This window comes from Rhinolophus hipposideros (genome assembly GCF_964194185.1).
Source record: "Rhinolophus hipposideros genome assembly, chromosome: 9".
NCBI classification, from domain to species: Eukaryota; Metazoa; Chordata; class Mammalia; order Chiroptera; family Rhinolophidae; genus Rhinolophus; species Rhinolophus hipposideros.
The window spans coordinates 18913059-18930729 of record NC_138055.1 but is presented as its reverse complement, the minus strand read 5'-3'; the positions used below and the strand labels follow the sequence as shown (position 1 = coordinate 18930729).

The 17671-nt window shown below is 36.1% G+C and overlaps 1 protein-coding gene across 12 annotated transcripts in view; it reads right to left on the bottom strand.

Moving 5' to 3' along the window:
- Nucleotides 1–17671, bottom strand: part of ANKS1B (ankyrin repeat and sterile alpha motif domain containing 1B) — a 915638-nt gene that overhangs the window by 781453 nt on the left and 116514 nt on the right. For 11 of the 12 annotated variants that reach the window (XM_081058249.1, XM_081058238.1, XM_081058246.1 and 8 more), the window contains exons 3-4: nt 7908–8064; nt 1105–1401 (exon numbers count right to left, since the gene is read on the bottom strand). In XM_081058249.1, coding sequence (XP_080914375.1) covers nt 1105–1401; nt 7908–8064 — 454 coding nt within the window. The remainder of the gene's footprint in view (nt 1–1104; nt 1402–7907; nt 8065–17671) is intronic. The other variant, XM_081058241.1, reaches the window with a different exon arrangement.

Sequence of the window (17671 nt, the reverse complement as noted above, 5' to 3'; positions counted from 1 at the left end):
AGTGAGAATAAAGAAACATATTCCAGTCTCACCCATTATCCCAGATAACATCCAGTCAATTCCTGACACAGAGCCACCTGACTTACAGTTGACCCCAGATAAATGACAGAACCCAACCAAGACAGAAGAACTACCCAGCTACGCTCAGATTAAATCACCAACCCCAGAATTAAGAGCTAAATAAACAGTTACTGTGTTAAGTCATTAAGCTTGGGGTAGTTTGTTATGTAGCATACTAATACACAGGGGAGAAGGTCACACAATCTGACAGAAAATAAAGGGGTCTCTGGAAGATAAGAATGCCGCCACCAATTTGGGAGCCAAGAAACAGTCATAAAAGGAGAAAATGGTTAAAAAAAAAATTGTGGCTGAGTTGAGACAGATAATAAAAGCAGGTACAAAACCTATCACGAATGTTACGCATTCTTCAAAGCTCAACTCAGATCACACCTCTCCAATTCTTTCTGATTGTCCTCAGGCATAGTGATCTTTCTTTCATTAGTCATGCATATATAGCACATTATTGTGGAGAGAGGCCTGGATTTTAATCAGTGAGTCTAAATTCACATTCTCGGTTAATGAGCATGTGTCCTTTTGCAAGTTTCTTAAATCTTTGAATCTGATTCCTCATCTCATACCTAGAAATTAATAGCTCTCAATCCCACAGGAGAATTGTGAGAATTAGATTCTAAATGTGTCAACATATTAAACACGAAGTCCATACTCAAAATGTACAAGTGAATTTTGTTTCATTCATTCATTCATTCATTCAGCTTTGACTGGATTCCTAATATGTCAGGCTGTGTGCTAGATACTGGGAGAAAAGAAACAATTACTAATGATATCACACAATTTGTATCTGGTAAGAATTTTCCATGTGTATAACCCTCAAATTAGAATGAGTCAGAGATTATCCCTTATGTCTATTCATATTTCCCAATAGTGTGTGGTAGAGTGCCCTGATTGAATAGTTACAAATATACTTGTGGACAATTTGACTAATTAAAAAAAGTGGTAAGATTTCTACATACAACTTTTGAAATCTGCATCTCGAAGCAAGCAAAAGCAGCATTGCTTTTAAAGCACAGCGAAAAGCAGACTCACCTGACAGCTCACATCCATTCCTGCTTCCAGCAGCACCTGCACGACGGCCTTGTGGCCATTGCGAGCGGCCAGGTGCAGGGGCGTGTGCTTCCGGGTGTTGCAGCTCATTAAGTTGGGGTGAGCACTGATGATCATTTTGACCACTCTCAGCCGCCCGTACAGTGCTGCTAGGTCCAAAGGCGTTTCCAGCTTGCTGTTCCTGATGGTAGGATCGGTGAGCTCTTCTAGGAGAACAGCCACTACTTCTGAGTGTCCATACTGGGCTGCACAGTGCAGGGCAGTTTCATTTTCATTGTTCTGTGAAGACGAACGTAACACGCAAGTTGTCAATTAGCCATCAAAATTTAAACACAATCATTTAAAACCTGAGATGCTTTGGAAATACAAGTTTATCTATAAGAAGACAAGAAGGCTTACTAGATTTTATGTGATAAAAGTGTGTATCATCTAGTGCACCGAAAACATTACACTTGATTTTTATCACTTCAACAGTAATTATCTGACTTTTCCCTACATTACTTATTCCAATTCCCAAGAGTGATAAATGGCCATGTTAGTTAGGGACCCTGCTGGGCCCAGATGGTCAGTGTTATCTACACCGTGTATCAAACCACCATGACATTTGTTAGTGAGAGAGATTAGTAACAGTTGTGACACACTTTTAACAGATTGGCTTTCTAAAAGACAGGTGTTAGGGAATTCTTGACAATGAAAGATCTATAGAAAGGTTTCCCAGAGTAGTTTCATTTTATTTTCCATGTAAGTTAAAGAATGAAGCCGTCCTTGCAACCCTAAGTTTAAACAGTATCTTTTTAAAACATAATTATGGATTGAAAAACACACCTAGATCCACTCCTAGACAAGTCACAAGGAGTATTACAGTACGACATATGCAGCTTATAAGTGTTCCCATTGAAAATGAGGGAGATTTTCCTAGAAATCTAGCAGTTAAAATACAATAAAGAAAACTGAACCCAGTTGCAAAGCAGATGATCACTCCAGACCATTTGGGCAAATGGTTTAGGTGTGTGGGGTGTGACTATATCAGAAGGTAGAGGGACAGTCAGGAAAAATGTAAATAAAAAAACTTTAGTAACAAAAATGAAATGATCCTGAATGAGGGTTCCAGAGAAAAAGGGGTGCTACCATCATCAGAGTTATCATCATAACTAACACGATGTACCAGGCACAGTTGCATTTCATATATGTTTACTCATTTAACCCTCACAATGAGATAAATACTATTATCGTTATTCTCATTTTACAGATGAGGAAACTGAAGCACTGCATAGTTGGATAACTGGTCTTCAATTACACAGCCATTGAGTGTTGGGGCCAGGATTTGAACCGAGGTACCCTAGACTGAAAGTTGGTACTCTTACTACTGCCTTCCACAATAAACACTAGTACTAGTACTACCATTTGCTGAGTGTCTAACTTTACATACATTATCTCATTTACTTCTCATAAAAGATCCTACAAGATTAGTATTATCATCTTTAGTTCCTGGATGAGGAAACTAAAATACAGAAAGGTTAAGTTACACGCTTAGGCAGAATCAGGATCTTTTGAGATCTGTATTTGTCACAATCCAAAACCCATTCATGCTTTCTCAACTATACCACACAGCCTGCCATGTGCTGCTATACTGTCAAAGAAAAACAGGAAATTAGTGATCTCAAAGCAGAATTTCTACAGATTTTGCCCAAAAGAACACCAACTGTGTTGGAATGGGGAGGAGCTGCTTAGAGAGCTGTTCTGACTAGAACAAAAAGACAAGGAGGCTTACTGTTCCAGAAAGTAAGTAAGCTTTGCTCTAGCTGAAGGTAAGTTGAGAGCAGTGGGAGGATTTGAAAACTTAAAAAGAGGAGTGGCAAGAAAATAATCAAAAACAAATTTTAAATGAGCACTAGGGAAGAAGGTTTCTTCCTACTTTACATTTCAAGTAAGTATCAGAAGATGGCATCTGAACATCAAACCCAGGAGGAAAACCTACTCCTTAGAGATGGTCAATGAAAAATTTAAGATCTGATAGACAAGGAATCCAGCTGGAGAGGTTGTTTCTTCCATCATTTTGGGGGGAGTCATTCCTGTTCTTGCTTTGCTGTGTTACTATAAATGGCCTACTTCCGCACACTCACCATATACAGGTTTCCACATAGACAGTCACCATATACAGGTTTCCACATAGACACTCACCATATACAGGTTTACACTCCCTGATTTTCTTATCTAACGTATTTGCCGGAGTATAAGACGACTGGGCGTATAAGATGACCCCCTAACATTTCCACTCAAAATACAGAGTTTGTTATATACTCGCCGTATAAGACTACCCCCTCTTCCGCACACCTTCCACACACCAAATAACTTTCAGTTTAAAATTTGCATCATACTTCTTTCTTTTGGCTGGTGCCATGATAGGGATGATAGGGGTTTGACTGGTCGACATTTTCTATGCTGTACTGTACAATGGTGCAGTATTGTGGTTGGCTGTTGGCTGTATACAAAGCCTGATTTGATTGGTCCCTGCTCCCTGTTTGCCCGCCCTGTCACTATAGCAGTCTGGTCCACCCTTGCATCAGCATCTCCCTGGGACCTCACTCGTGCGCAAGTGCGAGCTCTTCAACATTCTAACAGGCACCATGATAGCGCAAAATCGCGAATCTTCAATGCATATGTAAAGAAATATACGGTAACCCGAATTTACCACACTCGCAAAATCGCACACAGCAGACCATACACCCAGTATGGTATCGCGATTCGCGATTTTGCGCTATCATACTGGGTGTATGCTCGGCTGTGTGCGATTTTGCGAGTGTGGTAAAATCGCATAACAGCAAAATCGCATAACAGCCGAGCATACACCCAGCAGCGCTGCTGATGCCTGAACGGTATGTGGAATGAAGTGGGCGGGCATCGGGAGGCCACTATGGCACGGGGCAAGCACTATGGGCAGTCTATCTGAAGTGTACCTGGCGTATAAGACGACCCCCCCACTTGGAGGCATATTTTTCGGGGCCAAAAAATCGTCTTATACGCCGGCAAATACGGTAGTTAAGTTTTATGAGCCTGATAAGAAAATCAATCTTATTACTCAAAACCATGAAAATATGATACAGAAATATGATTCCTGACCAAACCAAATTTCCCCTTGCCCAGAAAGAGATTCAGTCTTATTTTGCAAAATACAGCATCTCTTTGAGAAAAAGAAAAGTCAATTATAAAATAACGATTCCTCAAAGACCTCTCTACTTTTGCAAAGGCCTTAGCCTAGGATATTACCCGTGCAAAACTGAAACTTTTTGTATTAACACTAACTGTTCAGATCTCAAGAAAAACTATTTCAGTCATTCCAGACTTACTCAGGAGAAAATGTTCATAGAGTTTATCCATGATCAACACATCCTTGGACAGGCACATCAGTGAAGACCACAGCTGTGGTGACTTTATAAGGCACATGATCGTGCTCATGCTTACTAGTGATCCAATAAAAATTTAATTTGAAATAAACTGTGAATGAGCACTAATTCAAAACTGCCTGCACGTCTACAGTAAACAGTCTTAAAATTGTTTCAATTCCTTCTTTTTTTACCAAATGGGTGTTCTCTGAAAAATTAGGACACTTCCAGACAACCGGAGGCAGAATGAAACTGGCTAACAAAAGCTATTTACCAAAAGATCTTGCTTCAAAGTAAAGCTAACAGAAACTACCTAATGCTAGATGGATTCAAGTTTTGGTGAATGGCAAGGAAATACACTTAGGAGATAAGGGACCTCTGGGTTTTGCCCTTTTAAAATGAAAAAAAGGGAGGTGGGGGTAGAGAAGGTAAAAGGGAGAAAAGATGAATGTACAGAGAAACGTAAATTAAAAACATACATAACATACAAATAAAGGATATAACAAATCAGTTGACAAAAGATATGACAATTCTTTTGGCATAGATATGGCAAGATATCTTGCCATAGGAAAGATATGGCAATTATAAAAACTATAATCCAGGTTTGTTTTCAATATTATGTCACCCTAAACTGACCACTAATTCTAGGCAGTATAAATGGTGACCTACGTAGAAGTGCTGACATGCACTTATTGGCAACAATAAATCCCTCTGAACCTATCCTATCTATAAATTTAGAATATTACCTTCCCTGTGAAACTTATAGTATAAGCATATAAATTAAGAGATAACATACGCGTAGGAAAATGCTTTGTAACTTTAAATATCAAAATGTACTTTTATGTTTTAGTTTAAAAACAAAAAAACAAAGATAACTTTCAGACATCAGAATGAAGTCCTGACAATTATGCATAATTTGAACATCATAACATGGTATATCACTGGTTAAAAGCTTGGGCTTTGAATCAGGAAAACCTGGGTTCAAATACTGGTTGCATTTTTTTAGGAGCTGTGATTTCATGGTCAAGTTACTCTCTCAAAGGTGACTTCCCCATTTTTAAAGTAGGAACAATGTCTACTTCATCAGGCTGTGGCAGCGTTTAGTAAAATAATGTCGATGAAGTACTTTGCACAATGCCTGGTATACAGTAAACCCTCCATTAGTGATAGGATTTATGAGGACAATACCGAGGGGCTACTGTGGAAGGTTCTGGAATTAGAGAGACCTGAGCCCAAGCCTCACTTTGGTCACTCAGTAAGGTGTGGCCCTACACGAGTTAGCTTTACTGAGCCTGATTTCTCATCTATAAAACGAAAGTGATATCACTTCAGAGATTTGTGAGAATTAAATAACATACTGCAGGTGAAAGTACTCAGCATGATAGCTGGCAATCTTATGTCTCAATAAATGTTAATTTTCCTCTTCATTCCTTCCCTCTGTATTGCTTAAATACATAAAGGTTCATAATTAACTAGGTTGGTGCAAAAGTAATTGCAGTTTAAAAGGTTAAAAATAGTTACAAAAACCACACTTACTTTTGCACCAACCTAATAGTACATTTCTGTCTCATTCAGAGAGTGGGGGAAAGGAAATAAAGCTGAAATCAAAAGTTACTTATGAAAGTAAAATTCTCACATCAGAAACTTTTAGGAGAAATGACATTGAATAAGAATACTATGTCAGCACTAAAGGAGCATATACATAATAACAAAACAAAAAATTACTGGAAGCATGATTTTAAGAATCTCAAGGTTTTTCAACTTGTTTCCAGTAGGAACCACAATACAAAGCAATAAGAGAAAATAATTTTGATATTCAATCACTGTAAAAAGGACGTTTTTATAGTTTAATTGATCTGTTCAACATCACAGAAAACAAGGGTTTCTCTTTGCAACATACCATTACAGTTAGAAGCCATTTAAAATCTTTAATTTTCAAACATAAAGAATTCTAGGTGTCTTTTTCTTATATTCATGTCATTTAAAAAAATCTAAGGTCCTGTTTAACCTTGGTTTGTTTTTCCATCTTATTATTTCAGGTTTGCTCTGGGGCACTCAGACAGTTTTAAGAATAACCACCAGGTGGCTCATACCACAAATGATCTTTCTTTTTCTTTTTTTTCTTTTATATATATATATTTATATTTCAACTTTTGGTTTTCTGAAGAACAGCTTTCTTATAAATACCCTTTATAGTGTGATCTGGTAAAAAAGATAGTTATATATGTCATTTTTTAAACATCAAATTTATAAATGTATTCAAGTGAAAAATACTCCACATTTTGTAATCTGTAAACTGAAATTTTTATTGTGAAAAGTATTAATAAGATAGTTTTCCGATTAATAAAACATTTTTCTTGATTTGTTCTTTCTACAACTGCATTTCATTGGGGAAAAGAAAATGTTTTTCTTCCCTCTGTTGTTTATAGCTAGTGCTAGTGTTACTTCTTGTTCTTTAGTCTGAATTTTAGCCAAAGGCCTGCAAAGTCTGTATCTATTTGAACAACATGCTAATCATACTTTATTAGATGTGCTCGTCCTAGAGTAACCTACTTGCATTGATATTGGACAACTGCCAACCTGCAGCTTAATATCATGGTTGTAATTCAATTGTTGGACTGCATGCTGCCTTTCAAATATAGTTTTACAAAATAGGAACAGTAGGGGGCATGCAGAGCTCAAGATATTTGTATCACACTGTATTAGGGGACCTTATTTTACTTTCTGGAATCTGTGGTCTTATTTAGAATGCTGACAATGGCATTCCTTTTTTAATATGCCTATTATGTGTAATATGGATATTACATACTTGCAAATATTTTGATGTTACTGTCAGGATCATACTGCTGCTGTGTTTTACTCAATTTATTCTGGGGAATGTGTGTGTATGTGTGTGCGCGTGTGCATGTGTGCATACAGGACATTTTTAACTTAATATGTAACTAGCAACTGTACACACTGTATTTTGCATTTTAATTCACAAAATTTTATTTACTGTGAAAGTACTATGCAAATGGTAAATCTTTATAGAAATGATACCTATCACCATTCTTTTAGCATTTAAAATTTTATTAAGGAAACTAATTCGCATTGCAAATGTGGATTCCATTCTATCATTAAATATTCAACAACTATAAAATGATTATCTAAGGCAGGCAAAAATATTATAACTACTTCCTTTATATGGGGTTTTCTTGTTAACAATACCTGTTCAAATGCCCAACTTAGTGCTTATACACCATATACGAGTGCCAAAGAATTTTTCAGTTTTTCCTTTGGGACATTAAGCAGTGGAAAAGTGTTTGGCAAGGTAAAGGCAGAAGTAATCAATTTTTCAATGTGGTTTTGTCTTCGCAAAATTCTAGAAAAATTACAGCGTTAGCAAACATTTGAAAGGTGCACCTGTTCATTGACTCGGGAATGGGATGGTCCATGATGAATAAGAATCTTCACAATTTCCACATCTCCTTTCCAGGCAGCCAGGTGAATAGGAAAATAACCTTTGTTGTCTGCTACATTTGTTGATGCCTCATATTGAAGTAGTTTGAGAACTATGTCCCTAAGGAAAAGAAAAGAAAGAAACACAACAGAAAAGAAAATATGCTGAACAACACAGATTTATTAAACAGGTCATTATAAAAGTATACTAGATGTTGGCTGGCAATTCAAAGTAATCATTCAAGGCACTGAGACGTAAAATTGAGTTTAAAAGTTTGCTTATTCAACATTTAGCTATTTTACTTACCTGGAAAACCACCAGGAGCACACATGCGTGCACGTGCGCGCACGCGCACAAAAACACACACAGCATTGACTAACCAATGAAACTACTTAATAGAATTCATTTGGGCAAAATTTATCTAATTTCATTAACTGAATGGTTTAAGTAAAATAATTTAAAAATATACCTCTTAACATTTTTTTTTTAAAGGCCAGATATCTCATACCTGAGATTTAGCCTAAAAGAAAAGCTGAGTTACAAGCAAACTTCTTGTTTAAAAAAAAAGTTATACTACCAAGAAACTTTCAGGGAATTTATACATTATTCGTATGAAAACTGGAATAAGGAATTGAAGATGCATGTAAAAGAGAAAGCAGACAGCACGTAGGAAAGCTAGCTGCAATACATGCCCAAGGTTTAAAAAAAATTTACTAACTTTTCAACCATTACACACAATATACTTTGAATGTGTCGTGTTCATACTCTTGCACTCCTTAATCTTTCTCCTCCCAAGCCTAAGAAATGATTTCAAAAGGGAAATTCATTTATCGACAGGTTCCATTATTGATGTAATTTCAGTACATACTCAGTATATTCTACCTATAACATTCTGTACTCAATCCCCACCAGGTTTTCAAAGTAAAAATTCTGAACTGCAATACTCAACCTCAAGAGGAATTAATTAATAATTATTAGTATACATCATACTTTACTTTGTAACAATCAAAAACAGTATTTCTAAACAAAAACCACATTTTCATTTGGATGCATTTAAAAAGCAAATTCTATTAATTCACTAAATGAAATCCTAGACAGATAGATACACATATACATACATATATACAATTTTAATATAGTCTAAAGTTGTTTCTCAGACATAACAAATCACCAGTGGTGAGAATGAATGTAACAGAAAGAACTAAATTGAAATATTTCATAAAGCCAGGCTTTCAATATAAGTAACAAATGAGAAAATCTGGAGGCCGTTTGAACAGAAGTTAAAACTCTGACAGACCACTGTAGGGGTTCAGAGCAAGTCACCCAAGGTGGTACGTGGATTCTTTTGAGCTAAAGGCAACTGAGACCCTGTGGGCTCAAAAGAAACGTATGCCCCAAACTTATGCCCCACCCCCCTTAACTATCTAGAATTTAAATTAGGGGCCTCCTCCATAATAAGAGTTATTATCAGAGATAACCTTTTTTGACCTATCTGTATGGCAGGACAAATATCTGATTATTGAAATCTATTCTTATCCATCTGACTGTCCGTCCTCCCTTCTGAAACTTCAGCTGCCTAACCTCATCCCTTAGCACAGGAGTCATACATACCTCACTTTACTTGTCTGTCTCTGAACCTCTCATGTACATGGGGTCTCTGACTCTCATGTATGTGAAGTTCCCATACGTATGTATGTAATTAAATTTAGTTATTTTCTCTTGTTAATATCTGTCTCACGTCGATATGATTATTAGACCAGCCAAAAGAACCTAGAAAGGTAGTGCAAAGGTACCTACAAGGAACCTTTCTAGGTACCAAAGGAACCTAGAAAGGTAGTTCCTCACACCACCAAAAAACAAACATGATGAAACACAAAATTACAGTAAATGATAAAATACGTTGCCCAGAAAATGGCCTAAACTTGCAAAAGAGAGCAGAATGTACCACCCCAAAATATGTCTTTTTGGCATAAGTATTATTTTAGGCTGATTACTTTTAAGATTGTGGGGGTGGGGGCAGGAGGAAGCTTTGAAAACTGCAAAGTTACCCTTTTGTATGAAACATTTACTTTTATATGGAAAATCTCTATTTGTAAGTGTATCTCCCTCTGTGTACCAGAAGGAGAAAAGTGACTCTTAATCTCTAGAAATTCTCATCAGTAGAGAAGGCAGAAACTTACATCTGCCTAACAATCCTATGCCTTTGTTTACTGTGCTTTTTCTGATAACCTCCCATAAGTGCCTTCTCTCTTCCCCACTTCTCCTACCCCAACATCTTTTGTCTTTGGCTGGAAATGGTATTTAAGGTAGTGGTTTGTGCCTTTTGGGGGAGTTACTCCATTTTCCTAGGTCTCTACCATGTATACTGAGGTAATACATGTTATTAAGCTTATGGGTGTTTTTTTTCTCTCCTGTTAAACTTTCTTTTTTGGGGGGAGTCTTAACCAAGAACCTAAAAGAATAGAGGGAAAATTATTTTTCCTTCACCACACTTGGAACATTGGATTTAATTGGTAAATATATGAACCATGATGAAATAATCAAGAATATGTTACAGAAATATTTAGAAAGTTCCAAAAAGCCCTAAATTTTCTATTGATAATATTTCAGAGACAATAAGAATAAATTTCATTTTAACATCCTTTTTAAAAACCAGTATTATTTTATAAGATCTGAATTGAGAAAATTTGAATTTGAATCCCAGCTATTCAAACTTCCTAATGATGTGACACTGAAGAAATTAGTCTCATTTTTCTTTTTCTTTCCTTTAGGTAATATTATAATAATAATAATGCTAACTGGTTAAGACTGGTAAGATTTTTTTAATGAGATCATAGAAGAAAAGTCCCTTGACAAATAATAAAGCACTAAACTAATATTAGTTCTTGCCCCAATAAAGCTAAAATTCTTTAAAAGTGAAAAGTGCTTCCAGCAGATCACCTTTGCAAACATGAACCTGAAAATGAGAAGGACACCTGAAGGTTGTCCAATTCATGTACTTCTCCTCACCTCTCTGCCACATAAGAGTTATTATACAAGGTCTTCTATTCTGAGATAAAGAACTACAATAAGTTAAAAAGGATTCAATATCTATAAATAGCAAAAACAATTAAAAGTTAGAAGATCTGGTTTGAAGTCCCAACCTCTCTACCACTTACCAATTTGGTTGCCTTGGGCAAAGCAAATAACTTCTGTCTGACTTTCAGATACAGTTAAAATAAAATTCAGATTCTATACCTTGCTACCAGTCTCAAAGAGTTATAGTGTCAATCAAATGAAAAACTGGTATGACTATAAAATTGTGTACAAACACTATTCTCAAGGCAGCTGTGGCCATGTTGAACAATCCCACTGATTTTTTTCAACTGAAATATTTCAGCATTTAAACAAAAGGTAAGATAATACCAAGGAAGCACACTTAAATACCTGAATCTGATAGGGAGAACTCATTCTGTGACAAAATAGCTTTTTCTAAATTCATATATCAGAGAGACATAATCGTGTAAAGGGTTTATATTTTAATTCTCAAGACCGTCTAAAAGCATTTCCTTTCAAAGGGTAAAGAGGAAAGTTTAATGGGATCATCAGTCCTGGTTTCCTTTACTCTCCGTTTGAATTTCATTTGTTCTTTGGCTCAATTTTTGTGGGCATCTTCTAATAATGTATGCAATATGCACTTATTTTTGTTTATCAGGAAGATTTATGATATAGTGAAAAAGCTGACTAACTCACTGAAACTAACAACAAAAAATAAAAATAAATTTTAAAAAATTAAAAAAGAAAACGCTAACTTACTGAGCATTTATATTGTGTAGTGATATCACTGAAGGGGATCAGATTTTGCTACCCCAAAATATGTCTCTTTGGTATAAGCATCATTTTGAGCTAACGGCAATCAAAACCCAGCAGATTCAGGAAAAGCTCTTTACCTAAGTTTACATTGAAAAGGGAGCCTGTACCAGAAAAACAGTTATTACCAGAGATACCTTTTACCTAAGGAACTTTATCTGCGTAACAGGGCAATCTGTTTTCAAACATCTCTCACCTTCCTGTGAATGGCTTCCTCCCCTGGGTATTCCCAAACCCCTACCCCTTACTTAGCTCAAGATGTTGTATAAGCCTCAATTACCTGGCCGCTTTTTGATCTCGGATTCTATGGGGCTCCCATACATATGTAATTAATTTTGTTTTTCTTACTGTTAATCTATCTATATCCATTTAATTATTAGAGCAGCCAAACAACCTAGAAAGGAAGAAGATAAAAAATTTCTACCCCAGTACCACCATCTAATATCTAAATCAGAAAAGAATAATATATTTGTTTATGAAATGGCTTTTGGTGAACACTAAGATCCTAATTAAATACTATTATTTTTATTTAAGTTTTTAAAAAATTTACACACTTTATTAAATTTGTTTACTTTAAATTAAAAAAAATTTTTTTTTAATTCTTATTCAAGTTGAGCTTTTTGTCTTACGTAGAGATATCAGCAAATGAACTGGCTCAGCTCAGATTTCTAATGTGAAAACATATTTGGGAAATCTAAAGTTATATCTCTAATCAAATAAGTGCCTGTTAGACTTACTGAATCATAGATAAAATTTTAATCAACAAACTGTCATTAATGTTTCTTCTGAGATATCCATATGTACCACAATTAATATGTATTACACATGCCTTTTTTATCCAGACTCATTAAGAACAAATTAAATTTCAGGTACTTTCTATAATAGCTAAACTAGAAGAGTAGTTAACACTAGGATCATATCAAATCAGTATTATTATTTTTATTTCAGCTGCACCTCATATCTTCTGGAGATATCAACAAATAAACATGTTGAGTGTGGTTGGTTACCTGGCATGAAATATTAAGTTATACTGACAAACAATATCTATAGACTAGCAAGCAGAGAAGTAATCCCTATTTATCTTAAACATAAAATGGCATTCTTTCTTATATGCAGTATTTGATAAATAAGAAATAATCTAAAATCTTAAAGTAAGTGTGATTAATGGGATCATAAAAAAAATAATTCCATTTCCCAGTAGCTAAACAAATATCAAATAAATTTCATAATAATCCATTTTAAATCATTGCAACATTTTTCAGCTTGAGGCTAATACATGAAAGTTTGGGTAAAAATGGGAATTCTATAAGTACTGATTTTTGCTACCATATTTCATTTTCTGATAGATATAAATATACTTCTTATTAATAGTCAATGTTTTTTAAGAAGTTGCAGTATATGTCTTGAGCAAAATTAAATTAACTGGGAAGGTTCAACATTTAAATTTTTTTATCTCGACAGTAAGTTTCCCTATAATTAAATCATAACTGAAGACATTTATTTTGTTCCATCCTCCCTTGCTTGTTGGTAGTCCAAAGAACTTTGAAATAAACACAAATCATCTTCATATGGATGTAGTATCAACAAAAGAATGAAATTCTCAAATTCATAAAGGCTCTTGATTTGAAACTTTCCTAAAGATTTTACTTCTCCTTAATGGGAATAAAGCGGCAAATGTATTTGATGCGGTCAAAAGATTTTTAAGACAATACACTTCATTTTCTAACTGGAGCTCCTTTATATATTGAATTCACTCTAACAGATTTCTAGTTGGAGTGAATAAAGCCAAATTTTAACTAGTTAATCTGCTTATCCAAGAAAGAAGCAATCAAAACAAAGATATTTCTAGGTTATTCAAAGAGCAACTTCACCGACCAGATTATACAAATTTTTAGAGGAAGTGCTCTTCTTTCACTAGAAAGCCTAAGAAAGAGCAAATTAAAAGTATAGATAGTAGCTTACTATCTGGATTCTAGATCCAATTTGAGATACAACCTGGATTATACATAAGGGAGCCTTGGATTCAAGCATTAAATATTTAAAGAATGAGAGGCAAGGATAGAAAATATTTTTACCTAACACATATCAAAGAACATATATATTTCAAAGATAAAATAACAATTTAGCACTGACATTTTTCAAAACAATAACCACAATGTACCCAATATAATTTAATGAGATGAAATGTCACAAGAAAAAAAGAAAGCAATTCGCTAAAAAGAGAACTAAAATAAATATGAATATTTACGTTTAGTAAAACCTTATAGAAAACAATATTATTACTAGACAAGAAAGGATAAAAAAAAGAGAGGAGGAAAGGAACGAAGGAAAAAAAAGAGAAAGGGACGGAGGGAAGGAAGAAAGGGAGGGAGGGAATAAGGGAGAAAGAGAGACAGAGCGGGGGGAGAGGGAGGGAAGGAAGGAGGAATGGCGGGAGGGAAGGAGGAGGGAGAAAGGAAGGAAAGGAGGGAGACAGGCATGCCAGCTGGCCTGTGAAGGGGCTCAGGACAGGCCTCCCCAAGGTATGCTACTTTGGCACATGAATTATTTTGAGCTGAAGGCAATCGAGACCCTGTGGGCTTAAGAGAAACTTTTGCCTCTCCCTTAAAGAATTTAAATTAGGAACTTTGCCATAATAAGAATTATCAGAAATAACTTTGAATGACTTATCTATAGGGCAAACTTCTAATTACTGAACATCTGCTCTTCTTATCATCCTGCAAAAGACCTTCCTCCCCTCTGAAGCCTCGGGTGTCTTACCTTATCTTTAGCTCAGAATGCCAGATATATCATTTAAACTTTCTGTCTTTGAATCTCTCATGTAGATGGGATCCCTGACTCCCTCATGTATGTGGGGTTTCTATACAATGTATGTAATTAAATTTGGTTATTTTTTCATACTAATAATCTGTCTCATGTCAATCTGATTATTAAACAAGCCACCCAGAAGAAGGGTAGAGAAAAACCCCACACACCAGCTAATTGCTATTCAGAAGAGAAGTGAATCAAATTTGTAGTAGAAATACATGAGACAATGAATCCTCCATATTTTAAAAAAGAAAAAGAGAGCAATAGATAGATCTCCAGCTTATCTATTGAAATAATTAATTTATAATTGTCACCAGTGGATTTTGTTCTTCTGACCATAATTTTTCCATCACTTGAAATTTTCTAATCTGCAATTACAAATGAACCAGGAAAACACCAATAGAGTACATTTTCTATTGTGTCCTGATTTGGCAAAATGGAGATGAATTGTTCATAGTGAAATTATGTATTTCAGGTACAAAATGGTGCCCCATTTGTGGATTAACTAGTGTTAATAAACAAGTGCTCCAAACAAAACATACCAAATGAGGGGAAGTAGACTTAATATGTAGTATGAAGCCCTTAGACTATATGTTGGGGGTAGGAAAAAAGCCTGATTCAAAGCAAAAAAATAAAGTACAGGACGCTGCAACATTACTGCTAGCTCTATGATTCCATGAACTTTAGCTTAGAAATCATAATGTTTATGGAAACCGTCTAGAGCTGATGGCTATAACAACAGTAGCAACAAACATGGAAATGATGTATTTCTATGCTGACTGCTAAGGCTTGCTTGGAAAAAATACAACATAATCAACTGTTCATTACCTATGTTAAGTGAGAATAGTAATGGCAAAGAAAAGAAAAACCATTCTTCTCTGGCTCTGAGATTTATTCTATGACATTTTTTTCTCCTTCAAACACATTTTTTTTTAGGCAAATAGTAAAATTAGCATTCCATGTGAACACACTATCTGATGATAATGGGAGGCAGCCCAGAAAGACATGATGTGACAGAGAAAAGCCAGCAAGAGTTTAGGAAATTGATGTGCACAAAGCCACAAAGGGGAGATAATGTAGAGTACTGGTAAAGCATACACTTGGAACTAAAACAATTAAGACTCTAGACACAGCCCCACCTTAATATCGAAGTGTCCACTAAGTCACTTATCCAAAATGGCCGTGTTTCGCCAGCTATAAAATGAGGGGAGTGAGGAAGCTAGGTTAGAACAAATGTTCTCTAACTTTAAAAGTCCACGGGTAATTTAAATAATTTAAAATAAAGAAATCTTATACTCTAGATGAAAATCCAAATTTCAGAGTTATGGCATCACAATACATAAGCCACAAATAACACCAAAACTGTATATCATAAAATATTATAATTGGAAGAAATAAGGAAAATATCCAGTCTATGTATTAAGTACACTGAACTGAGGCCTAGAGAGGTTAAATTAAACGGCTCATATAACTAGCAGAGATGGGATTAAAATTTTCCTGCTTTTCTCCCAATGCCGATAGAATAGTACTGAGTAAAATCTTTCTATAAAGCATTAAAAAGAAAAGATAAATGAGATGTTCACATAAGCAAAGAAGTTATATAATTCTCAGGGATATCAGTAATTAAAGAGATCTTAAAAGATATCTACGACGTCATAAAAATGGCGGCATGAGGTGAGCCTCTTGAAATCTTCTCTGGAATTTACAACAAATTGAACAGCTATAATTCCACAAAGGACTCCCTGCACAGCAGACAGGAAAGACTAAAAGGTGCGCAATTGAAATCATCTAAAGGTGGGCAAACAGGGTGAGCAGGGGAGGAGGGAAGGGAGAAGTGCAGAGACGGGGCCACGCGGCGCAAGACGCAGACTTAGCTCGGAGTTTCGAGCTCCCAGCATTCCAGAACTACAACAGCCTCGGGAGAGGGAAGAACTCCGACTGCCAGCGCTCCCCTTATGGCCCACAGTCCCACCTGAGGGATCAGTACATAATACAGCTGAACCCAACACTCACAGCAAAGACCTTGGAGCAAAGACTAAGGGAAGAAAGGTGAAAATGGCGATTTAAGCCCTTACTGCCAAGCAGAGAAAAAGAGCCTTAGGCACTGAGCTAGCCGACCCCTCTCCACCCTCCCAGAGCTCGCCCCCTCTTACCCTCCCAGTGCTAGAAGCGGAATGGTAGCAGTGTCAGATCAAAAGAACAGGATATTTGCATTTCTGAGAACTGCAGGCGGGCAGCCATGGACTCACAGCCCAACTAGCTCTGGCGAAGGGGAGGGAGCCTTGGAAGCAGGACTGGCTGTGATGGTGGTCATCGCCATTGCTCTGGGCCACATCTCAAAATCCACTCCACCCTTGTCCCCACCTATCTGGACAGATTCCCTACAGGAGTAAAAAGAGCCTTGGAAACAAACAGGCTTTGAAACTGGTGCAGGAAGAGCTCTGGAACTTCAAAAGATCTCCATGTCCCCCCACAGAGGCGGTGTCCTGTGACTCAGGCAACCTGTTCACAGAGGAGTACTCCTTCCAGGGAATCCCCCCATCATGTGAGAAGCCAGAATAGTGCAGAGAAAACACTACAGGGTGAGAGAGAATAAAAGGCTGCAGTTGAGGAGAAAATAAAACATTCTACCAACACCTACTGAAAAACAAGAGAAAGACCTCTTCCTATCAACCTGTTGCAGAACCCACTCCTGTAGATGACCAGGGAGATAAATAATAATTCATTAATTGCCATGAGTAACCAAGATAACAAGGTAGTTAAGAAAGAAAATGAAAAGTCTCCAAAAAAGAATTTAAAGACATGGAAATATGTCCCTTATATGACAGAGAATTCAAGATTGCAGTTCTGAAAAAAATCAACAAGATGCAAGAAAACACAGACAGGCAGTTTAATGAACTCACAAACACAATCAAAGAACTAAATGAACATTTTATCAAAAAGATAGTGTGCATGAAATATTCTCAAGGACAGATCATATATTGGGACATAAAACTAGCCTCAGCAAATTTAAGAAGATGGAAACTATAGCAAGCATATTCTGTGATTACAAGGCTTTGAAATTGGGTAT